General features: G+C 49.8%; 1 protein-coding gene across 1 annotated transcript; it reads right to left on the bottom strand.

Annotated features, from left to right (window-relative positions):
- Positions 1-231: 231 nt before the first annotated feature.
- On the bottom strand, positions 232-26,928 carry LOC119097939 (bifunctional arginine demethylase and lysyl-hydroxylase JMJD6-B). Its single transcript, XM_037220882.1, has 7 exons — positions 26,644-26,928; positions 16,842-16,966; positions 14,128-14,289; positions 7,810-7,899; positions 7,191-7,326; positions 3,777-3,906; positions 232-1,222 (listed from the first exon to the last, which is right to left on the bottom strand). Exons 1-7 carry the CDS (start codon positions 26,926-26,928, stop codon positions 1,137-1,139), a joined length of 1,014 nt encoding a protein of 337 aa, XP_037076777.1. The 3' UTR covers positions 232-1,136.

Genomic DNA, 26,928 nt, shown 5'->3' with positions numbered 1-26,928 from the left:
GCTGATGTAGACCTAAGGTCACCGCTGCGCACGTCACAAGTTTGTCAACTTACGTAAAGCAACACCACGGTCTCCGGTCGGAAACCCCCACGGCTTGAATGGGACCCGTACCACAAACGGATACGGCCAACACAACGCATCGCAGTTCACAGGTAAAGCCTCACAACAGCGACATATGGCACGACACAGTGTGCTGCCGACATTGGTCACAACCTGCTTAAGCTGTTCGTGTACGCCTCGTTGCTGAATGGCGGTCGGCGACTCGACCGCTAGTCCACACGGAGGTGGCGACGGCCCACCTCGTCACCACACATGCACGGGCCAAGGGTGAGACCTCTCGAGCCGGGGTCGGCTCCGGGGTCAGGGTGACATCTCCCGATCGCCGATCTGGCTCAGGAGAGTATCTCGAGGTCCGCGCGGAGCCGCGATGTCGGCCGCGGGGCGCATGTTTATTCCGGCAGATACAATACGCCAATATTGGCAAAAATGTGCTGCAAAGATGCCAAATTGGAGAATTTTTCTTGCTGTGCTTACAGGGAAGAACTACTGCGAACACAAAATTGACGAGAACAATAAATATTTTGTGCAGGTTTTTATATTTTGTGCAGGTTTGCTCTTGATGAGTCATGTAGGAGTCACGACGTGCTTTTTTATCTTTACTCTCTTCGCAGATCCTAACTATTGCTGACCAAGGTAGGAAAAAACGCATTGTATTTCAAACTCCGAGCAATTAATTTGAGGGGGTCCGGTGGTGGTAATCTAACCAGAGCCGCTCACTTGAAAGTACTTGATTTTTGACTATGTGCGATTCGATCACCTCGTTCAGCATCGTTGCCTTCTGATCCTCGAGTTGAGTTCAAGAACTCTTACGACTTCGCTGCCACTGGGCTGTTGTGCTGTTATTATAAGGTCTTGGCTACCACACGTCGCGTACCCGTGGCGGTGTATGATGGTTGCCTTTGGTATTTCGCGGACCCAGCAGCCCAGCGAATAAACGTCTCTCATTTTGTAGCTTTGCAGCAGATTTTCTCCACCATTGGCGTTTTTAGATCCACCGGAATAAGTGCGCGTGCCGGGCGACTAGAATGCATCGCGCAGGCGTGCGCACGTCCATGCAGATGACAGCGGCGCGGGGCTCAGTCGTATTCGGACCCGATGGTGATGCTGATCTCGTCCGACACGATCTGCGTCATGTGGTACCACATGTTGGTGTCCAGCACAACTGAAACAGTCAGACCAGAGCGCCGCTCAGTGCTGGTAGTGGCAGCGGGGCTCGACAGCCGCTGCCGGCGAGGCGTACCGGTTCTCATGCTCAGTACTGAGTGGACAGCTGGGACAATGGGCTGCAGATAACGAGGCGGTCGTCGACTTTGCTGACGGGGGTTGGGAGGGACGAGGAGAATCAGAACTGGTGCAGCTGTGGATACTGGACCGTGAGTTCAAAGCGTCAGTAGTCGGGGTTCGGTTTATCGGATCGACAACATAATCAAACGCCCCAGGGATGTTCCAAGGCCCCAGGTTTTCGACTGGCACAGACGCAGCTGGAGGTCGGTTTTACCTAGTGAACGGCCCATGAAATACTTTGTTGAGCAGCGCCGGTGGAACCTGCCTTGAATGTGGAAAACAATCCCTCATTTTTTACATTTACATCACCATGCAGTTGACCACCATGATCGGCCAGAAGTGGTAAAAAGCGAGGTAACCCGTCGCTAAGCCCCTTGATTATGCACACTGCGGCAGAACATTCCTTGATTCATAGCATGTGACTTACCTGCTGCCAATGGTTTCAACGTCATTATCCCACTTCCTAATCTCTCCCCCGCTGAAGGTGACCTGCCCAATGTGGCCTCACCCACTGATCTCCCCCTGGTTAACAGTGACCTGAGTAATGGGACCTCATTCACTGATCTCCCCCTGGTTGACAGTGACCTGAGCAATGGGACCTCACCCACTGATCTCCCCCTGGTTGACAGTGACCTGAGCAATGGGACCTCACCCACTGATCTCCCCCTGGTTGACAGTGACCTGAGTAATGGGACCTCACCCACTGATCTCCCCCTGGTTGACAGTGACCTGAGTAATGGGACCTCACCCACTGATCTCCCCCTGGTTGACAGTGACCTGAGTAATGGGACCTCACCCACTGATCTCCCCCTGGTTGACAGTGACCTGAGTAATGGGACCTCACTCGCTGATCTCCCCCTGGTTGACAGTGACCTCAGTAATGGGACCTCACTCACTGATCTCCCCCTGGTTGACAGTGACCTGCCCAATGTGGCCTCACTCACTGCTCTCCCCCTGGTTGACAGTGACCTGCCCAATGTGGCCTCACTCACTGATCTCCCCCTGGTTGACAGTGACCTGTCCAATGTGGCCTCACTCACTGATCTCCCCCTGGTTGACAGTGACCTGAGTGATGGGGCCTCACTCACTGATCTCGCCCTGGTTGACAGTGACCTGAGTGATGGGACCTCACTCACTGATCTCCCCCTGGTTGACAGTGACCTGAGCAATGGGACCTCACCCACTGGTCTCCCCCTGGTTAACAGTGACCTGACTAATTGGACCTCACCCACTGATCTCCCCCTGGTTGACAGTGACCTCAGTAATGGGACCTCACTCACTGATCTCCCCCTGGTTGACAGTGACCTCAGTAATGGGACCTCACTCACTGATCTCCCCCTGGTTGACAGTGACCTCAGTAATGTGGCCTCACTCACTGATCTCCCCCTGGTTAACAGTGACCTGAGTAATGGAACCTCACTCACTGATCTCCCCCTGGTTGATGGTGACCTGAGCAATGGGACCTCACTCACTGATCTCCCCCTGGTTGACGGTGACCTGAGCAATGGGACCTTACTCACTGATCTCCCCCTGGTTGATGGTGACCTGAGCAATGGGACCTCACTCACTGATCTCCCCCTGGTTAACAGTGACCTGAGTAATGGAACCTCACTCACTGATCTCCCCCTGGTTGACACTGACCTCAGTAATGGGACCTCACTCACTGATCTCCCCCTGGTTGACAGTGACCTGAGCAATGGGACCTCACTCACTGATCTCCCCCTGGTTGATGGTGACCTGAGCAATGGGACCTCACTCACTGATCTCCCCCTGGTTGACGGTGACCTGAGCAATGGGACCTTACTCACTGATCTCCCCCTGGTTGATGGTGACCTGAGCAATGGGACCTCACTCACTGATCTCCCCCTGGTTGACGGTGACCTGAGCAATGGGACCTCACTCACTGATCTCCCCCTGGTTGACTGTGACCTGAGCAATGGGACCTTACTCACTGATCTCCCCGTGGTTGATGGTGACCTGAACAATGGGACCTCACTCACTGATCTCCCCCTGGTTGACGGTGACCTGAGAAATGGGACCTCACTCACTGATCTCCCCCTGGTTGACTGTGACCTGAGCAATGGGACCTTACTCACTGATCTCCCCGTGGTTGATGGTGACCTGAGCAATGGGACCTCACTCACTGATCTCCCCCTGGTTGACGGTGACCTGAGCAATGGGACCTCACTCACTGATCTCCCCCTGGTTGACTGTGACCTGAGCAATGGGACCTTACTCACTGATCTCCCCGTGGTTGATGGTGACCTGAACAATGGGACCTCACTCACTGATCTCCCCCTGGTTGACGGTGACCTGAGCAATGGGACCTCACTCACTGATCTCCCCCTGGTTGATGGTGACCTGAGCAATGGGACCTCACCCACTGATCTCCCCCTGGTCGATGGTGACCTGAACAATGGGACCGTACTCACTGATCTCCCCCTGGTTGACGGTGACGTCCATGCTGCGGCAGACAGACAGACACTCGCGTGGGGGCTCCAGCGTCCACATCTTGCGGCCATGCAGCTGCGCCTGCCACGACGGGTGCTTCACGTGGTCAATCTGCAGTGAAACGGCGCCGGAGGACGTTAGACCTGTAACGTTAACGGCCGACAACAATGAGGCGACATTATAAAGAACGGAACACGCCTCCATACTCCGGCAAAAAACAGTTCACAAATGTGGGTTTAGCTCGCAGTTTCACAGGTCAAGACGTCATGAAAAGTTCAAGCCTTCTCTTTGTTTTTGTATTTCTGCTCAACGAATTTCGACACTTAATCCGTGTCATGCTTCTCTGCGCATTGATAGCAGTGGTCCGAGCGGGCTGAGGTTCTCTGACGCCCTGTGCCATAGAGACTGACAGCTTGTAACCTGGAAAGATCCACGGGATATATTGATCAGTTGCATGTTACCACACGGCATCTAAATAGGTCGATATTTCAACAGGCTAAACACCTTAATTTTTGGGCATGTCATTCCGAACAATAAGAAGAGGAGACAGTTATTCTGCGCAGCAATGTTGCATAAAGTCATGAGATCTATCAACGCAAACATTGGTGGGCCCTACAAGCCTATCAACCAATCAGAAGCGAGATGCAGATGAGACCCCTCTCGCCCTTGGCTGATCCCTTCCCGCGACAGTATTTATGGACCTGATTGAAACGATGGTCCGATGATGACCTGCCAGGATCCCAAGGTCCACAACCAGGCATATAGATAGCATTCTCCAAAGATGGACCATGAACCACATGCTTCCGCCAAGTTTCCGCTTTTGCTAACGACTTGCGCCCAATCCCGTCCTTTACTGTGAGAAGTTCTGGCCATTATGATCACTGACACCGTTTATTGACAGCAAAAGGTGACAGAACAATGATGACGACAGCACAAAATGTTCTCCACTGCATGTTTAAAACCTACGGCGTAAACCATAACGTATGGAAGTATCCATTTTCTCTTCCTTAAGCACAGACGAAGTGTTTCGGGTCACCCTCACAGCCCATAAGGACGATCAGCCTAGGAAAAAGCCCAACAAAACAAGTCAGAGGCATGGACATGCCGAACAACTTTCTCTTTGACATTGGATATCCACACTTGTTAAGCCTATTAAGCCTATTAAAATTATTAAACTGAGCGGAATTTATGAAGCTAATGAATTTTGCCGCCTCCGTGGTCTTGGGGAAAGATGCTGGATTCGTAATCCAGCGGCACTGGCTACGAGTCCCAGAGTGGGCGCATTGTTCAACCCGACTGAAATGGAAAGGCCAGCTGGCAACAAGCCAACGAGGTTCAACCCATACCCGAGGCGGCCGTGTCGCAGCATTGTGCGGCACGTAAAACCCTCCGCATTCCTGTCTGGCGAAAGGGTGGAGGCAAAATTAGCTGTTGAACTGGACGGCACGCTTGGGTGGTGGGTTCGGGGTATACGCAACAAGCTATGCTAAGCAGGTACTCTGAATCCGAAGTCACCCATATAAACCATTCGGAATAAATTTTAAAGAATGAGACTTAGTAGAGCTGATAAAACTTGGTTAAGCTTATTACTTAACCCATCAAGTTTAGCGAAATTCATTAAGCTAATTTAATGTTATTAGACTCATTAAGCTTACAAATTTAGCAAAGTTTATGAAACCTATGCTTACCATGGACCTATCCCAAGAATTGGACATGCTTTATCACCCGTTCTAGGCAATGAAGAAGTTCGCCTGGAATGGATCCACCTAATGCTGACAACGTGACCTCTGTTTCCATTCCATTTATTGACAGCACATTGACAGGAAGAGAAAATGCATCTCATAAACCTACTGAGCTGCCAATTCGTGGCATCACAGAGCGGTACAACGCTTTCAAATGGCCACCAAAATATGGCTCAGACTCGTCAAAAGATCTTTCGTTTAACGCATGATGCAACATTTGCAGTTGAGGTCTGGCTGGTTGTTGTTGCGCTCAGCAGTTGTTCATCCCTACAGCTTGTGACACCTGCCAGGTTGATACCTTGCGGCTTATCGGAAAAAGCAGCAGAGAGCGATCGTTAAAAAAGACACGTTAGGCGTTCAAGACAAGTCCAAGAGGCAAGAATCCTCCGGCCATTGCTCCTTATGGATTTCGCCATTGTATCGTAACCACCGATCTTTGTATAAAAATGCCCCTACTATGGCACAGACGTTGCAAACTGAATTTTACGAAGTCAATAGAAACACAGAACTCTTAGCCCAACCACAACATTCAGAACCCTTCCCGACGCCCAGTCGCCTCTGTGCCATACAAGACGGCATAGTACTCAAACAAGACATGCACAATAGCATACAGACGCCTGCACGCACACCCCTGCACAATCACTCGCCCATTGCCCTCCCTCACACCGGCGGCCATGAAGTACACAGACGTCTCACACGCAGACTCACGCACACACCCGCGGAGACGCATGCGCAGCAGGCTGACTAAACTTACACTGCACCGTAACTGACTTCAGCTACTGATCGCATTGTTTGTTTCCTGTGATAGTCCACACAAATTAAAAATACGTCACGAACCGCGACTGACTTGTAGGATTACGGAATTGCTTAGCTCGAGTGATGGTGTGGACAATTTTACCATATTAGATACGCGCAAGCTGAAAGTATTGTCCAATTGCACTGACGATGTTTTATTTAAAGGATTCGTAAGCTGTTTCGACCGATATGTGGCATGCGTATATACCCATCATTGAGCACTGTTATACTCGTCAACAAAACTGCCAAACGTCTTGCATTCTGATTTTGTTTTGCTGGTCCTTACCATCTCTGATGAAGGACCGCACCAGAAATAGGATGTTTCATGTACAACTATCAATACCAAAGTAGCAAAACGCAAGTATGCATATATATATATATATATATATATATATATATATATATATGATGTGTGTATACATGTATATGCTATATGTGTACATTTGCGTGGGTATGTATGTGTAATAGATCTTTCAGATTGAGCAAAGGAACATCATTTCTGCTCATTGTTATACTGGCATTTTTGCGCTTATATTAGATTTATCCAGCATGGCTGCCGCAATACCGGACAGTCGATACAGGGCGGTCTCTTAAGTAGGCTTAGTAGGAAGTGTTTTAAGGATGGGCTGCTTGGGATGGTAATTGTCCATGATTATTATCATGCTACGGCTGCCCAAAACAAAAAAAATCTGGGTTTCCTTCTTGGATCAAAGTTAGGAGGGTTCATCGGAGATTTAGGGTCTGTCTCTGTATGCGACGCCCATAGACGTGATGCTAAATTCCACTAGGGTGGCGGAGTCCTCTGCTATATGTGTCAAACACATGTTGCAACGGGACAACAGTGACTGTGCAACTAACATGCAAATGTGCGCCGAATCCGGGCGTGCCCATGAAGATCCAGTCGAGTCGGGTCGACTCGGCCGTCTCCGGCAGGAAGTAAGGCCGGGTGTAGTGGCGGCGCAGTTCGTTCCCCGCCGCCGAGTCGCAGCTAGACCTGCCCAGCAGAAGGTCTTGGGCTCGAATCTTCCGGTGGATGAATACTTCGGTTTGGCCCTAAGCAGCGCTAAATTGGCAACGTTGCCGCGTTAACCATGCATTATGCGCCCACGAAGTGTTCACCGAAGCATTTACTGACACACATGAGGCACACTTAAGGTGCATACAGATGCTTCCAATATCCGACGCATCAGTCAGCATAACGTTGAAACAGACCTGTAACAGCAATTTCCTTACCTTGTTGGTGTATTTTTCCCCAATTCAGGATGCTAATAATAAAGCGTGCAGCTGTATCTCAGAAGGAACATCCACTGGAAATCCCACAACCACAGATTTTGTTCTGCAAACCACTAAGCTACGTGTCCCCCAGGCTTGAATTCTAAAGTAAAAACAGGGCTTAGCCTGAGCTGCCGTGCAGAACTGGCCGCACGGCCGCGGTCGGCCCCGCCGGCGCCGCTGCGGTCGCGGAGGTGACCCTTACCAGCCGATGTACCACGGCTCCTCGCCCTTCTGCATGTTGGCCCGGGCCGCCGACATGGAGAACACGTCACTCAGGCCGTCGAAGTTAGTCCTGCAGCACGGAGAGCGGCACATGAGCGTCCGCGAGTCGACGGCGGACGGAGCGGCTGCCGTTTTGCGGCGCGGTGTGTTTCAGGCTGGGGCCGAGGCCATTTTTGGAGTGTTTGGAGTCGTCAGCCGTGAACATGTGGGGGTGTAACGTGAAGGGGCTATGGCACTGACGTTTGAAACATAACGGGACTGGGCCTCGCTGCTGCGGGGAAGATGAAAGCCATTCAATTCAGAAACAGCTGAGACTTCATTAGCACGTTTACAACCGAACGACATATCAATGTTTTACACCACCAGTGTGAAAATCCAGGCGAGGCTAAACAAGGTTATGTCGTTGATATGGGGTAGGTCACTCATGTGGGCTGATACCGTAGGTAAAGACAGAGGAAGTGACGGTCAAACTACCACCGGTTCCTGTCCCTGATCTGAACTATTCTGAGGTCTGCTCCAAAGCGTTCCACCATCGAGCGCATCCCGACGACTTCAGATGCTGAGCTGACCAGGACAATGCCGGGTGTCAGGAGATATGCTGTGTCACGAAAATCTGCCTACCTACCTATCATCCTACCTGCATGCCAGAGGGGAGCGTAAGCACGTGAGCGCACCAAATTGCGTTGTGCGGTGTACGGAGTTTCCAGGCACCCAGTGAAACAGACGTCGTAATCGTGCTGCGTGCCGCTACGCGGACGTCGCTGGCCGTTGTTTATGCTTATGCTTAATCATCGTTGTTTCATTAGGTCCTTATCCCGCCTACGTATTCAAATATGATAGTCTACGAATTGGACAATACTATCCTTCCCGTTCTTTTGAGACTTGTGCCGGAGCCAACAATCGAACAGCTGTGGACTGTTCCACATGTACGCACAGGTGTATTCTCGATAGGACTGTCATGCCAGAATCTATCCTTAGCAGTTTTGCATGGCCTGGTTAAGATACCACGTTACCTTCATACCACGTTGAATTATATTTCTTGGTCCCGCAACCATGAAAACGTGTTGCCTTTTCAGTACTTTGAGGCATCAGCTCGGCGTGGCCACAGCATAGAACTACAAATAAGCGAAATAGCTCTGAGGAGCAAACACCACTCTTGCTCACTTATTCGACGCCAAAGTTCCGGTCAGTCAATGCTATGCTTCATTTGCGAGTGAATTAACTCTGACTATCTTATTGCGGTGTCATAATGACTTTCCATGTTTACCCAAGCGGTTTTTGCAAGCGCATTCAAAACGTCGGAGCCTGGCGCTCTGGCACTGGTTAAGTTTATCGGGGGGTTGATGGCATACGTTTTGTCAAAGCTTGAGTTCACCACATCATCCAGAGTCAGCTCCAGGACAGGTGTTTGGAAGACAAGTTTGAATGAAACACGGCCTGCTGAAGGCGGTTGTCTCGTCCAATGTTTTTTGACTGCACCCGACAGGTGTTTGACTGAAGTGAGCTGTAGCGAAGACTATATATATATATATATATATATATATATATATATATATATATATACATATATATACATATTATTTGGAATAATACATATTATTTGGAAAAGCCGTCCAGTAGCATTGTTTTTTTTTCCAACCCACAGGATCATGTAAATCGAGAATGACCACACCTTAAAGGCGTATACGCTATATGCACACGAACAAGGGCGGCGTCAGTCAGTACCGGTAGGAGGCGAATATTGCGGATGGACTTCATCCTAAATGGCAATTTTTCGTGCAATCGTCATCGTTTGGCATAAAAGCCCATGCACAAAGCACTTCGGTCAGCTTCCGCTCAGGCCGGCGTCAGCTGTCATTAGTTCTGAGGATGTCTGGGTGGTGTTCGGCTGCCACCCACTCACGCATCAAAACCCAAGTCTTCTCCTTGGGGTGAATCGGTGTATTCTATCCAGGATCTAGCTAACAAACAATTGTTCTATAAAAAAAATTGGCCGTTGTCAAGTTTGGTCCGCGACTGACGAACCTGACCACGGCCGGATAATGAAATGCCCGAAACGTTGCGTACATACTGACACAACAGATGAAGACTATAGTCCAAACAATTCTTCCATCCGGGTTACTTCGTCTCACTAATTCCTTCAAACTGAGTGCTATATATACTTATGAGAAAAAAAATTTACGACCAACCTATTACCTGTTTATGATCATCCGTCTATAATTTCAACTATCGTTTCGCAAGCGTCTGATAAAACCCAATGGAGCCAGGTTCCTGGTGACCAAATAGTGATATTCCAATAACGCGACTGCACTGTGCACACCGACGCGCAAATGTGTCCACGGCTGGCTTTAGTGGTTCTCAAACTGACGGCCTTATTTACAGTACCTACAGCAGCCACCGTAAAAAGCAACTAGGCAACTTGCGTTTTTACGGTCTTTTCGGCTTTAGACATGGGTTCATGTTCATCGTAGCATTGCTACAACAGAAAGATAAAATCTGACAGTTTGTGTCCATATTCCCTACAATTCCCGTCTGAGCCTATTTTCTGCCTGCAGTTCCACAGCCACCTTTTTATTCTCCTTTCTGAGTTCTGCAATGTTAGCCGTCTCTATATAAGACGGGTGGAGAAGATTGCGAGGCCTCTACCGGAGGCACAATTCCTGCATCTACCACGGAAACAAAATGCTTCTGAGCATCTAAAGATTCTATGCACACGTGCTTGTCTCCATCTTTGTAACGTAACATGTCGTACTGGGCCACAAAAAACGCGACATTACAAAGCATGTTTCTACCAGGTTTGTCTTCTGAGCACGCTATTGACAACATTTGGAAAACTTGTATACATCCCAGGAGAATTTATGCTTTCGCCGCAAGACTGAGCTTTTTGAACTTCCATATTAATCCTGCAAATTTTGATTTCGGAGTTAAATTGACCTCCATGAAGTTCAACTGAAATTGAGACATGAAAATAAGGCTTTGGGTCTAGATATTTTTGGCTTGTAATGCCCGAGAATGCACCCATTTCGAAGCGCATGAGCCGCCAAAATTTGCTGCAAGTTTACCGGCAGACCCTTGCGTTAACACCCACGCCGGTCATGCAAAACTCCCAGCCCGAGTCCCCGCAACAACGAGTACGAAAGCGCAATTAAACCCTATCGCATTCGTTGCCCTCGACCTGAGGAGAAAGCTCGGTCGTGCCTCCAATCACCAGCGCTGCCAATCAACGAGCCAGCCCGGATGGCGAGCGTTCGTCCCCCCTCCCCCTCCCCCACACGTGAGCCGACCTGGCCGCCGACGTTGCGCCGCCCCCACCCGATGCACGCGCGGACGTCATCAGCGGATGATGCGGAACGCGCTTACTGCGCTCGCGATTGTGCCTGCCGGTGTCCGCTGCGCGTCACTTTGTCTGCCAAAGGTCGCGGCCCGGCGCCGGCACCCCGGACCAGGTGAGTCAAGCGGTCACAAACGGCCCGTGCCGGGGAACGCCTGCGCACCCCTCTCACATTCGGTGACCTCTGACATTCCGTTCCGCGGGCAAAACAGCGCGGCTCGACAGCCGGGCGGCCGAAAGTCGAGCCCGGCGCTCAGTGACCCGTGTGACCCGTGGAGAGTGCAGATCCGTGGCGAACTAGGCACGAGCGGATGCTGTTACGCACCACAGCCCGTTCAGCTACTGGTCTCTTCAAGCTTCCAAAAACAAATAAATAAATTCAGTCGTCTCACCATGGTACCGAGTGGGAAGAACCCATGCCGGCGTCCGCCCCTCTGGCCTACGGATTTTTTTCTTATGTTCGCCGGAATGGACATCGTTCGCCATATTCTTTGTCCGGAGAATTCCTAGCATGTACAGGCTTCAGGGACGTGTTCCACTGCTTGTGGTTAGTTCGTTGGAAATTCCAGGACGAATTAATTGCATGCTCTTTTGCACCCAATCGTTATCACTCATCGCTGGAAATCCCTGTTGGAAAATCCAACCCATGCAAGAGAAACGTTTCATTCGTTATCTTACCAGACATTGCATTATGCATATAATATTATGCATTTGTATTTCCATTTACTCGCAGCCCATCCAGAGGACGGTTTTTCCGGTCTTCGGTCCATTATAATACAATAACGCACGATACTAACATACGCACGAAGTCGAAACGATAAATTTTATAGATATTTGCATTCGAAATAAAGATACCACGTGTAAAAGTACACGGAACACAGCAATGCCATACAGGACTGCGTGCAGGATAAGTGCATATATTTACACAAGCTACCTACGCGTGTGGAAAAAAACCACCTTGGCTCAAAACCAAGCCAGAGGACCTAACATTTTCGTTTTGAAATGAGAGATTCTGAGCCACTGCAGATGACGTCACGGTGCGGTGGCCAGAAGCAGGTGGACGCATGCTGTCGTGGCGCGATCAGGATATCTCCCCTTACTGACTGTCCGTCGGCACTGGCCAGGCAGAGAGACCCTGACAGGGAGAGGTGCCTTTTTCAATAAAACAGAGGAACGCGGCTTTAAAAGAGATTGAGAGGCCAGGGTTGGTGGAGGGGGAGGGCAATCCCTTGCTTTTCAGAGCTTTACACGCTTTCATGACTTTCCTCTTTCCTACACAATCAGCAATCCGGGCCAGCCCAGAGGCCCCAGAGTCGGTGAGCTAAGCTGGCCGTGTTTAATAGCAGAGACAATCCTGGTGGCGGCATTTTAAGTTCCTGAGTCTTCCTCACCTGGTACCTGGCCGCGCCACCTCATAAGCATAAGCGGTAAGAGACGTACCTGAAGATGTAAACTAAACGTACCATTTTGAGGAGATTAGGTGTTAAATAATGCTCGAGATGCTACAGCGAGATGCTCCGCAGTCCATAACGGAGCCCCTATAGGTTAGATTGGGCCACTATAGGTCAGTATAGGATCTCTACGAGTCAAAATGGGCCCGTGTAAGGCCAGAGCGGGCTCTTTTCAAGCCAAAAGGGCCCCTCTATATGCCAGAAAGAGACTCTCGGCTGGTTAGTATGGGCCTCCATAGTCGATAATATGCCTTCTATAAGTCAGAGTGGACTCTTTAGAGGCTGGAATGGCCCCTCCTCAGCCAATAATGGCTCCTCTACGGGCCGGAATGGGCACTGTACAGTCGATAGTGGGCCCTGTGCAAGCCAGAAGGAGCCCCTGCGCATGTCATAATGAACCCTCCAAAGTCGGTGATAGAAGATCGACAGATCAGAATGGGTCCTCTAAAGGCCACAATTGGGTCTTCACAGTCAATAATAGGCCATCTGTAGGCCAAAATGGGTCCCCTACAGGCCAGCATGATGGGAACTGCAGTCAATAATGGGCTCTCTACGAACCTGAATGGGCCCCTCTGCTGGCCAGAATACGTCATGTACGGGCCAGAATGAGCCCTCGACAGTCAATACAGGACGCTCTACACGTCAAATGGGCCCGCTATAGGCCAGAATACGCCATCCAGTTAATGTTAGACCCTCTACGGATCAGACTGGGCCTTTACAGGCCAGAATGGGTTCTTCACAGCTAATAATGGGCTTCGTTCAGGCCGGAATGGGCCCTCGATAGGCTCAGAAGTGCCCTCTTTGGTCAGAATGGGTCCTAAAAAGGCCAGAATAAGTCCTCGACAGGTCAGAATGAGCCTTTACATGCTTCCATAATCTCTTTACGGTTCAGAATTACCCTTGACAGACCAGCATGAGCCTCTACAGGCCCTGCAAGTTGGGAGGTGAGTTGCACCCACTGCCCCCAGCCCCCTTCCCGCGTCCTTATGCACGCAGGATATCGCAATAGGGGGGGGGGGGGGGTCAACTCAAAATCGCTCACGGAAAATCTACGTTGGCGTGATGGGAGCTGCTTATAGGGCATATAACATAATTGCATGTTTTCAATCTCATTTTTGTTGCGTATCTGTCACTTCTTTTTGCATGCATTTTCAGTTTTTCAGGGACATTTATGCGCGTAAAAAATTGATGAGATGGATGACGGGGATGAGAAGTCCATGGATCACCGGCAGGGGCGTCAGTTCTCACCGTACCGCCTGCGTCGACCATTCTGTTACCTTTCGAACTTACCGGGGTCCAAACCACACCACCGAGGTTCTGTCACAAACATGTTATGATCACGTGTTCACATCATGACTTCAGCGTCTCAGAAAATCATCGTGCGTGATCTCACTCTACCAACTGTTCAGACCGCTGCAAACCTGAAGTTCCATCTGTCCTGTACTGTCTGTTCTGAAGTTTTGTCCGGGGTGCAGTCATGACCAGCGCCAACCGAAGCTCTCCGGGAGCGGCTCACTTGTATGGGAAGAACTGGCAGCCCGCCTCCGTGCTGTCCGCCGCGAGTCTTCCCGAGCTTTCCGCATACAGCTCCTTGAAGAACTGGAAGTTGAAGACGGCGGGGGCCGTCCAGTTGGCGGTGCCGTCCGTGATGATGACGGGTCGGCCCGAGTACGCGTACCTGCGACGCCAAGGGTCAAGGTCAGCCGGGTCACACGCCGGACACCGCCCGATGTCGACTCGTCTGGCGTGATGCAGGATGGCAAAGCAGGATGGTTAACAGCCATACTGCCTTTGTGTGAGTCCGCTTCGTTCAACACGATGCTGTGATATCAAATGCCCCAATGGCACAAATAGACAGACGCAGTCAAGGGCTTTTGAGGAGCGGCTGGTACTAAACGATTCCTCATCTGAATATGTAAATGTGCGTGGTCGACAGGTCGGTCGCAGATATAGGAACTGAAACCGGCGTAAACCTGTGGGTGCAGCTATATGTATGCATATATATATATATATATATATATATATATATATATATATATATATATATACACTGGGTGATCAGGACAAGATGCGTATATAGTATTAACGTGTGATACAATGTGGGCAATGAGGGCGAAAGTCGGACATCAAATTGAGAGTCGTAGCTAGGCGAGGAAGCCAAAACAAGTGGCGTAAGTTCCCCCCGCCATAACATTGCGACAAAGCATTCGGTGACCCGGCACCCGTTGGTCGCTGTCGTGACTCAGATAATGCATGTTCGTGTTTGCAATCCAGCCGAGCCGTAGATAAGTACCCTAATCGTCGTCGTTGTCCCGACCGGCCTGCGCCGCTCCGCTCAGACCAGACCGCTCCGCAGGTGTGCTGGCGTTTGGCCAGAGTACGTCACATCACGTTGTAGCTGGTGATCGCTCTGTTCCTTCATAACTGCACTGGATGGTGGAATCCACATATTTATTTTGCACGAGTGTACGTGGCGTTATGCAAGTCACCTTGGGGTCCTCGAGTGACTGGCCGGTTTTGAAGGGAAATTGTGCGGTCATGGGCCACAAAACACCGGGAAAGTCATGAGCTTCTTACCTTGGGTCTAATGGGCTCTGGAGCGAAACCTCACCATGGAATCGCGCCCTGATCGTACAGGCACTCGCCCTGAGCGCCTTCCCGGACACATTCATCTGTACCGAGACGATTCATCGCCGTCTACCACCCAATGAAGCGATCTAACAGCCCGACGTCCCCACCGGACAATCCAGCAGCCAGTGCCGGAAATAGCGCTGCCTCCAGTCGGGGGGACGACTGCAGATCGTAGGCGAAAGCCCAGCTTAAAGTGCAGGCAGCCGTCCAGCGGATGGCCACACCGTCAGCGTCAGCTCTCCGCTCATGGGGCGCCACCTCCCGCCGGGCGCCAGCTGAGCCACCAGGCGTGTGAGCGCTTCCGGGTGCACTACGCGCGAGCCCGCCAGAGGCAGTGACGCTCGCTGCCCCAGGGTAGCTGGACTGGTGCAGGTGTTGCGCCACACGCCGGCCACTCGCACCGGAGCGCATTCTTCCGGCAACATCTAGCGCAATATTCAGCCTAACGATGAAGAAAAACATTGGACAGGGAAGACGCTGGGTTGTGTGATGGTCTACGCTTTGCGTGGATTCATGTACTTAATGGCAATGCCGCTTGCCGACTTTGTAGAACATTTCCCGTTGACACTCTGGGATGTGAAATTTCTTTGTTGCAAAAGGATGTACCACACGGTCGGGAAACAAGCCCGAAGCAAAAACAGGCTGCAAGGCAAATCAAGGCACTCCGGCGATACGTGATCAACACCATTTGATGAAGGCCATAAAAGTCGTTTGCTTGGGCTGATGTGTGGGTTTATGTGTGGGTTCATGCGTGGGTTAATGTGTGGGTTCATGCGTGGGTTAATGTGTGGGTTCATAAGTGAGCTCATGTGTGGGTTAATTTGTGAGTTCATATGTGGGTCCACGTGTGGGGCCCGAGCGCAGCCAGTTTCGGACGTTCGGACGCGGGCCACCGATGCGCTCGTTTTGAATATGTTTCCTGATTAATGTTGGATATCGACAGAGGAAAAATGCATGAATTCAGCTGCACAGCATAGACAAATGCATAATCTATACATCGCAATATGCTCCAAACACTGTCCAACCCACTGCTACGCCAGAAATCGATCGAGAAAAGTTCAATGTCAATTCTTCCGAGACCTCGCGGCCTCGAGGGCCGCTAGCTGCGCCGTCTCTGGGATGGAGTGGAGGTAGACCGTGAAACTACGGGGGTGGGTAGTCAGGCTCGCTCTGCCCAGCATGTGCGCAAAGTGTTTTCTTTTGGAAATATTTCGGTCACGGTTGCCGAAAACATAAATCGTAATCTTTTGTTTCGCAGACCGAAATCGCCGAGCCTGTCCAGACCCAATGGTTTAATGCTTTTGGCGGTGTGGTCCGTGAACTAAGATGGGATCGCTTCTTCAATAAGTCTGCGTGCTAAGCCCTCGAGAACAACGGATTATAAACATTAAAGACATTTGTGTGAGTTCCAAGACGTATCTAGGGCCTAATAGCTTACCATCCGGTGTGATTCACAACATGATAGGTCAAGGATCGGGTTTCTGATGTACGCATACGAGTTTCTGGACGTGAGGCAAGGCGACGTGATCAGAATAGAACTACTAATACGGAAGGCGTTTGTGTCTATTTTTACCATGTCAACAGTTGAGCTTTGCTTACTTGAGCTCGAACTCTTGCGGAGTGATGTTGGAGACCCGGTCCACGTCCAGCACATCTGAGCACCTGCTGCAGTTGTTTGGCGCCGCCGTCAGGTCGGCCATTATCGGATGCATCTCGATCATGCACTGTCGACCCCACAGCTCGCGTCAGCAGCCGTAACAACATCTCCAGCACGAACTGGCCGCAGCACATGTGCAAGTGAGAGCAGCGGCAACATCCCGGCGCACACTCCTGACATCACTTGCGCTAGTCAGTTGTAGCGACAGCATTGCGACCGCGCATTGCCGAAAAACACCCAGTACGCGCTTGCATGGCGGTTTGCCTGCATGTGAGCCCAAATTCGAGCCGGCGATGCTAGAGAAGGCACGGCCTTCCGTGTAACTGGGGTGCGGCCAAGAGTTTGGGCGTGGTCTCCATAGCAGCCCTGAGTGTGGTATGAGCGTGCTCCCTTTGCAGTTCCGTGGGCGTGGTCTCGGATGTCACCGCACTTTGTGCTATGAATAGGTCTCCAGTGCTCGAGGGTGCAGTCCCCGTTTTGCCGGCGTGTACTTCCTCAGTGTAGTACCGACCGTAAGCATGGCCTTCTGTGCAGCGGCTCTTTATGCCATCCCATCGACTTTCACAACTAGTGCTTTAAACGGGGAAACCTGTTTGAGGCAAGACCAGCCCATCCAGTTCCAAGCTCGGTGACCTCAATTAGGGCCGCTCTCCAGAGTGGGGACCAGCTCTACACGCGCGTATGGCAGCACTGACATGATGGTATGCGCCTGGACCCTACGGGCGTGTCCGGGATCCCATAGGGCTCCAGGCTTATGGCATCCCTGGAACGGACACTAGGATCTTTTTTGGGGGGCTCCAGGGCATGTCCGCTGACAAGGGCGTCAAAATGGGGTTTCCAAAATCGCATCATATGTGGAGCCCTATGGCCTGGCAAAACCACAACAGGGACAAACACGGCGTGTTGACATTGGTAAAGAGTGTGGCCCGAGTGTGCATGCACCCTGTGGACCTCGCTATCCTCCCAGCCCAAGACTTCTTTTGCTGTTTTTCCTTTGTATGCCGGCGCTATCGGCTGTAAGTATTCACTTTACTGGGTCCCCATCATTTCCCCAGTTTCCTTCAAATAACTGGGATCTCGTGTAGCTTATAAGCCGTCTACCAAGCTTTGATGTTTGGGAGCTGCAGAATGAGCATATTGCCATAAAACTGTCTTTGGTCGTATATATATATATATATATATATATGCAAGGAAATTGAAATGTTTGAATGTATATGTACTTGATGTACATGAACTTGCATATATATATATATATATATATATATATATATATATATATATATATATATATATATATATCTATATATATATATATATATATATACGCATCGTAATCCAAAATGTTATGCATTACATTACAGAGCTGTGTGTACCTGGCCCGCACAGAGGCACTGAAGTGTGTGGAACGGTCAAACCGCGGAAATGTCATACACGGCTCACCATCTATTCAGTTATATGAAAACCGGTGACGCGGTTTTCGGCCGAGTGCGCAGACATGGCCCACGAGATCGCTACGTGATGCTCGTGCTTCGGAGCTGAAAAAACTGTCTTCTAGCATTCGTTCGACGTCCACCGAGGGCCTGGAGCGACGGTGATAAAGCGGGGAACGGCTCGTGCGTTCCTGGCGCCGCTGGTGAGAGTCCTGAAAACCAGGACCAGCATTTTGCCACCCGGGGGGAGCCTCCCGGTGCCGGGGACCAAGCGTCTAACGCTGAGGCCGAGCCTGCTGCCACCGGCGCCGCCAACCGCACGTCCCCAGCGTGGGGTCGGCCACGGCTCGCCCGTACCCCGGTCCACGGCAGGAAAGTAGTAGCGCCGACGAGCGCCGTGACGCAACGCCATATAGAAAGGCGGGGCCGACGGCGCCCGCCCGCGCGATCCGCGGCTCGCCGCGCCTCTCACGGCCGTCCAGCGCGGGGCTCGCACACTCTGCATTCAACAGGTGCGCCCCCTGGGACAGCGGCGGGCCGCACAGTCGGCGGCTCTCCGCCAGGTCCAGTCACGTGCCTCGCCGCGTAAAAACAAACCGAGGTCGCGCGGCGTTCGGCGACGGCGGCTGCGCGGCGGGAGCGGAACCGGTCACGCCAGTCGGCGGGGCGTCTGTGACGGGGCGGGGGGGGGGGGGGTGGACCAAGGCCCTGGGGGAGTGGGTCGGCTTCAAGGGAATACTCCTCATTTGGAGATACCGAAGCAAACATGAGATAGTATGAAATCAGCTCACTTATAGCTATTGGTATATTACTATATTTTTACATTATATTATCATACATGTTATAGACATCATATGGTATTATGTATATATGTTATGCATGTTATATGTATGCTATATGTATGTTATATGTATGTTATATGTATATGTATGTTGCATCATATGTACGTTATAGACATCATATGATATATTATCTACATGAATACGTATGCGTAGTTATATATGCATATATATATATATATATATATATACATATATATATATATATATATATATATATATATATATATACATCAGCATATCTTGGTATAAGTGGAAAAGACTAGCCTAGGCGGCAAAACTTCTCAGTGTAGTAAATATGCTCATCAATGCAACAGTAATTGATTGCGTCATCGCACCTTGCACAACATTGGTTGAGGGCCAATTGGCGGCCGTTATATCTGAAAATCATGCTCGCGAACGCCAAATATGAGCGACTCGACAATTATATTTGCTTAGTCTTGGCCCCTGCACGGCTACCGGGATTATTTAAGTAAGGTTATTATGGCGTCATAGATGCGTGGGTGGCCTTGAAATAGTCTCCTCGTAAAAGTCTGCAAATTTTCGCAGGCGTGTAACTCAAAAACTAGAGTGGTTCAGGTTTTAAGAATGGCAGGGCTGTGAACCGCACCGAATGGTCTTCAAGATGGCTATTTCAGTTCAAAATCCCCTTCAAATGTGGAACACTTCCTCTCAGCTCCCTTCGTAAGGCGCTTCGTGAGCCGAACAAGGCCTGACACTGGGCCGGCCCGGAGCGAGGAAAGCGGCTGATGTCTCACCCGAAAGTGAGAGGGCCTCCGCTGATCAGCTGGACGACCAGGGGAAGGGGTGACCGATACTCCGCTGACTGTCCGGGGGAGGGGCGTACCCCTGGGAAGTCTCAGCGGTGCCGGCTGCCCTTCCAATCACGGTCGGCGTCCAAGGTCGGCACGGGCTGCACGTCCTGGCCGATCGGAGCTCGCGCGCCCGACCGGCCGGGACGACGGAGCCCCGCCGGCGCGCGTGCGCTGCGCCGTCACCGGACTGCGTGGCGGACGCTGAGCTGGTATCAACCAGAGACCGGCTGAGGAAGACGGCCGCGGTAGGCCAATACTAGATACCCACTTGCCCGGCATACTAAACAGCCCCGCTCTTCAGCATGGTTTGGCAGCCGCATTCCTAAGCACTATCCCTGTGAAAGTGAAAATGCTAGTCTCGCGCGGTCGTGACACCGTGCCTCCACGAGTTGTACCGGTTGGGTCTCGCAGCGTGTGTCCCACGTCGTGAAATTTGTACTTATTTTGAGCATAACGAAACATTGTTGAACTGGAGGGGCCCGGAAACCCCATTCGTAAATACGTGACTTCAACGTCGCAGATGCACGGCATGCATCGAACTGAAAACGCAAGTTTGCTCCAAAGGTAACGCCATGTCATGTACCTATTCTGCATGCGTGGGCTGGGTCACGGAAAGAGTGATTGTCCCAGTGTGCTATATCGCCCGGCGCCTTCCAGTGCATCTATCTTTAACACTTTTGCCATGCACCGTTTTCGTTTAATTTTGTATTTATCGATATCGTCGACGATGTTAATGCTGCCCATGCAGCAAAATGCGCACGCATTCCGAGGCATCAGCGTGATGAATGTATGATTGAGTCAGTTTAAGGTATGTATTGCTACGCATTTTTCATTTATCTTCCTTGACATTGTTGTGTGCTCCCTCGTCACTGCCTACTTGTATATTTCAAGATCACAAGCCTTTCAAAAGTGTTTTACTTGCATATATTTTACGTTTGACGTACTTCTTCTTTTTGTCCTAAAAAAGCAAGCGTCGACCAATTGATGGATTGCGACGAAACAATATCACTTACGTTACAAAACTTTTCAAGACTTTTTTATAGGCCTGACGGCAAACGATTTGTTCAAGCCCTTTTACCCTGAGTTCCGTGTGTCTTATATTTGGTATCAAACTGCGCCCCTGCCTTCTAATGCTGTCGTGAAGATGGCCAAATTGTGTTTTTCTTCAATGATCTGGGTGAACATCCAATTCTTCATATTGTCATTCCAAGCATTATATCACTCACGCATTATCTGACCAGTTTAATAATGCCTTTGGTTAGTTGACGTGTGCAACATCGTCAGAATGAATCCGGCGGCACGAACAACCAGGGTCGGTTAGACACTTAACGATTGGGCAAACGCTAACTATGCAGTGCATCATTACCGGGTTCATGCTTCGCCTGGGGAAACGCAGCGCATCGGATGGCTGCTTTATGCTTGAACACTTATAATACAAATACAGATGGTGCCGCAGGCATGCCTGCAGCGAAAACTGTTTTCGCCTTTGTGAGAGCGAAAGCAGTCTCCGTGACAAATAATCGATGCCAGAAATGTTGTCTCTAAGCAGGCGCCCGCCAGTCAAATGCGTTTAGTAGCACCTGACACGGATGGGCGCATTCATTAGCTCGTTGATGGCGCCATGGACCGGCCAATAACACGCGTAAAATGGTGAAGGGTCTCCCACAGCATTCGTTTTACCGTCCACACAGATTGCAAGCGAAAATAGCAGTATTTATTTCCTCACCCAGCCCGAGTGCTCTTAGGTGAGATACGGGCTGCAGTGACGCTAGAAACGCTAGCAAACTTTCGAAGATAGAATACGCTTAACGGAATGAAACTGACATGTTGCATGGTTTTCGGCAAAGCATGCTACGAATTAGCGTACTCCCCTAGAGAAAAAAGTTTATTTCCCTTTACTTCAGTAGTCAAGCGCCTGGCGCTCTTCCCACGATAGCGTTATGGCATATGTAGCTTGAAATAATTGGCAAAAAAGCCTCTTTATTCTTCAGAGGGAATTAGAATAAATTATATAGGATATTACTGAAGGACAGGACAGTGCGTTTTCAAAAAGCGGCTTTTAAACTCAGCAAGCTCTGAACTAACAAAATGCTGTTTATTTTCTGTTTCATCTTCGCCCGTACGGCTATGAACTACTACAATGCGATAAGAAAGGTTTCACTATCACATACTCGCATGAAAAAGGACCCCATTCTAAGACCTCAAATTTCGGGGTTGTAAGATAGGCAGGCAAAACTACTGATAAAGCAGAACATATCAAGGAAATCAGGAGATTTTTCCGTAACTTTCGAACCAAACGGTTTTAGGCACGGCTCATGCCTTAAGCCCTCGCTGAACTCGGGGACCTGACAGCTCTCGACCTTGGAACAATATTACAGCTGATACGGCTGGTGCTCTCCTCCTATGTTCTCCAGCCTTCCAAGTCTGACAGGCACTGAGGAAATGCTGGTTGTTGTGTTGAACGGCTCATTGTTTGGTCGGTATGTCTGAAGAAAAACCAATGAAGGAGCGAAAAAATCTGTCGATGTTATTGTATTCATTAATGAGGTGTCAGAGACGGCAAGGTAATCTTTTCATACCTCCAGGCAAAAAAGACGACCATTAGGCATTGGTTAAATAAAGGAGCACGCAACGTTTCCGGAACGACATCACGCAAGGAGTGTCTCACGAGTCGTGGATGGTTGACTTGAAGTCAGAAAACAAGGATGGAGATGCGCCCCTGCGAACAGGCTCGTATGACTTTGCCTCACGCATCTGACACGCTGCAATTTACAGCACCTCTTCTCCAGCAGTCAACGTGCGTATGGCTGGTATTTGCTAGCATTTACCTGCTGTATGTGTACTAATGCCGCATGCTCCACCGAGCCTCCCCGGAGTGGCACGACACAAAATCAGAGCACACCGTGAACAGCAGGCGCCCAAGCCGACACAGCACGACAGAATGACGACAGAAAGGCATGACTAACAGTTACTGAACACAAAGTGCAGCTGGCATATGGCCTGCAAGATCAGGTGGCAAATGCTCCATTTGCGTACACACCTCGGTCCATCTCGCCGTTTGAAGAACGCCCCCCCCCCCCCCCCCACCACCACCAACAGCATAGTTTGTTGCAACCAGCTTCAGTGTTTCGGGTGCATCTCCGATATTTTGATGCGTCGTAATGCAATTTAGGCTAGCTTGATTTGATACCACTGTTCTCCAGAACGTAAAGTTTAAAATTCGTGTCGGGTCGCCAGGTTCCTGTCAGGTAAACGGCCAATGACCTCGTTCCGAAAGCCCTGCAGTGTAAAAATGTGGAAAATGAAAACTTCGTCACGTATCATGAGCTCGGCGCATATTTGTTTTAGTCCAGTGGTGATGGAGGTGTGAAGTAGCTACGTACAACACGCCATCAAAGCCCACGACGTTTGCGAAAGTATTCCTGGACAATGTCAAGCAACAAGTCAAGTAGAAAACTGAGTCAAATTAGCCCTCCAACCGTCGCGTCATGAACCAAGACAACGAGAACTAGTCGCCTCAAATTATCTCTTGGAAGTGAAGGATGAAACGCTTCTGCCTGCATCGGTCCCACTCGGAAGTCCCGCGTGAAGGTACACAGAGATGGAAAATATGTTGCTTGGGTTCGTTTTACATGACCTGACGTCATCTTTCCAGACATTCTGTGGTAAAGCGCTATAGATGCTGTGCGCAGTTGTTGCCCTTTTTTGTAGACGTCAGCTGGAGTCAGCTGTTCAGAATGCGGTGAGTCAGTTAGATTCACTCTGCTCTCCTGAAATTCATCACAAGTTTGACTGCGATTCCCCAAATAAACAATTCACCGGAAGCAGTCATGTGAATCAGATCGTCCCCTTTGACGAGCATACATTCGGCCGCTGTCTGACACAGGAAACACATTTAATTGCACGTGATAGCATCTACGATAAGGGCTCCGCAAAAGGACGAAAGGTTCCAATAGCTAATGGCGGCGGCACTCACGCGCAACACAACACCATGGTACGACATGGTACGGAGTGAACCGAGTGCAAGGCGCTCACATCAGGTAAAAGGTCGCCAAGAGTCTTTCGCCGAATTTGGTATAGCCGTCTTTTAGAACGAAGTCTTGGTTGTCAGATATATTTCAACACGCGCTCGGGTGAGGGACATGTTGAGTCCCCAAAGGTTTTTTTCCAGAATGATTTCCGGAGGTCGAAGCGCAACAGCGCAAAACGCCAAACTTTGTTTAGCTATAGAAAATTGAATAGCGGATATTTTACGGTAAAAAATTGATATACCTTGTAGGGTCGTTGACTTATGGCAAGTAAACGACGGGCCATGGCTGTCACCGAAGGGCATTTCTAGGGAATAGCTTAATGTGATGCAACAGTGGAATGTTAGACAAAGGCGTAGGTATTTGATATAGTTTCTTAGGCGACAAAAGGTATTGAGGTCAGAACGAGGTCAAAACTAGCCTGCTTTTTTACCCGAGAGCTTCGTTTTAAAAGGTAGTTTCTGATGCTCATTTCCAATTTGTTAACAACAGGAACCGCACCAATACGTTCCACGGATTCTTTAATGATCAGAGTAGATCACTGACTAAAAATGACCCAGGCCAAAATAATATTTTAGTAATATATCGCCTGGCGTAATCCCTGGTGCTTGACAAATCCCTGGTGAATGACAAAACAGGAGCAATGTCGTAGGTGTTTGGTCACCTTGGCCTCATAAAAGTCAGAAAGGCCAATGACATTAGTGACCTTTTGCTAGAACAGTTATGCAGCTTCGCGGCGGTTGCATGAGGTCTGGGGGCACTTAAAACATCAATCTGGAGTTTAACCTTGTTTGACCTTATTTGTCCCCAGGTATGAATCTCAAATTTTGACACGAGTAAGTTCACGTACAGGCCAACCCATCCCACGAATTTGGTATTGCCAGCTGTCTGAATTTTTAAGATTTTAGCGTGGTCAAATTGCCTCCTGCCCGAGTGAAGGTTATCCAACCGGCCGCCCGGGCGCGTGTCTATGCAATGTTACATTGTGTGGATTGGTGCTGAGAGCATAACCTTTCCAAAAAAGCGCATTTACTTCTTTCCATAAAAAAGAGATCGAAATGTAGATCCCAGCCTGATGTTAACATCGGCCATACAACAGATTCAGATCTGATGCAAACTCAGTGAACTGTTCTGCACCAGGCGATGTTGGGACAGACGCGGGCTGTGTGCCCATAAGGGCGGGGGGGGGGGGGGAGGGCATTTCGCCGTGATTGGGCCAGAACTTCGAACGGCGTTGGGTGTTGTGGGGTCCAAAAGTAAGCTCGGACGCAGGGTGCGTACGTCTATTGGCTGAGTGCATGGGGGGTTAAGCGCAAGTGCACATGCGAGTGCATGTCATGGTTATGCACGAGAAATTAGTGGTAACGTAATGATAACATAGCTTTAAAATTGGAAAATGGCACGTATATTAGGTTCAAATAAATATGTAGTTATATATATATATATATATATATATATATATATATATATATATATATATATATATATATATATGCCTACAAATATAATTCCAGGTCTCAGGAGCCGTCCATAACTTACATTACGTATGCAGGGAGGGAGAGTTTTGATGAAGTGTAACGGAAGTATAACAAGGGAGGGTGTTGAAGATTTTAGAAAGTGTTGTGGGACTGTTAAAGAGTGACGTTACGCTCAGGTGCGTTTGCAAATCATTTAAAAAACATGTTTAAAAATAATCAAAATCTTACAGTACGATCCCGTTGGCTACCTCTCATTGCCAGCAAGACGTCCCTTATTTGTTTCGCATCTCTAGCTTAGTTTTATAGGCTAAACGAATGTTACTGTTCTGGTTCGTTGCAATTAACTGAGGGTTACCAGGGAGGATGTTTCAACCAGCGCAAAATGTGCGTAACCAAGGGAAGTAATGATAAAAGATGGTCAACAATTCTTAACGCAATTTATGAACGGCCTCCTACTCAATCGCCATTTAGGGGTAATACATTAACACGCAACAATTCAGTCTATATATATATATATATATATATATATATATATATATATATATATATATGCACGTTTGTATTCATGCATGCATGTATCATGTATGTATGTATATATGTGTACATGCATGCATGCCTACATGTATGTATCTATGTATGCATGTATGTATGTGCTCTTCTGAAGCATGACCCGGTGGCAGCGTGATCTGCATGTGGCATGATCCAGTGATAGCCAGGCTGGATGAAATCCGGACCCTCGTTCGTCTAACTTTTTAGTAAACAGCTCTGTAGATCGCTTTTAAAAACATAAACTTATGGGATTGTTGATGCTTGCTAGCAACGTTCTTAATTTCAGATCGTCGTTCTGAAAGAAAGCTGTCTGCAAATTACACGCATGCTTCAGAGCGCTCGGCTTACGCCTCAGCATAGCAAGGATGTGAGCCTGCACGGCGATCGTGACAGACCGTGGATGTGCCGCTTTGCGCAAGGGGCCGCCTTAATTGGTGCGCACATTTCAATCACGCTGCCTGAAGCACGCCGCTTGAAGCGCGTGACGTATTTGTAGCACGACACCGGCAGCGGCCCTCCTGACCGAGCAGCACTGTAACACGACAAGCGAACACCTCACGACGAACGCGCACCCTGGAGCCCTGCATGCTCGCCACTGTACCCACCGGCTCATTCTCCACGTTGAGACCCTCCACCCACAAGATGAGCCGCGACAGGCCTTGCACTGTGTACAGCTCCTGGTGGACGAAGACGGCCAGTAGGATGGCTAGTAGGCCGGGTAGCAGCCAGGGCTGCCAGCGGGGCTGCTTGCCGCTCGCTGCCTGCTGCAGCCGGTCGTAGCCGGACAGGCTGCGCAGTTGGGCCGGCTCCACGTGCAGCTGCCGGCAGCGCGCCAGGATGGCCGCCACGCGGCCGCCCAATTCCTTCCCGTCCGGCTCCGTGCGGGTCAT

Source organism: Pollicipes pollicipes, unplaced genomic scaffold (genome assembly GCF_011947565.3).
Source record: "Pollicipes pollicipes isolate AB1234 unplaced genomic scaffold, Ppol_2.1 Scaffold_4740;HRSCAF=5597_pilon_pilon_pilon, whole genome shotgun sequence".
In the NCBI taxonomy this organism is placed as follows: Eukaryota; Metazoa; Arthropoda; class Thecostraca; order Pollicipedomorpha; family Pollicipedidae; genus Pollicipes; species Pollicipes pollicipes.
The sequence above is the reverse complement of the archived record's forward strand: the minus strand, read 5'-3'. Positions and strand labels throughout refer to the sequence as shown.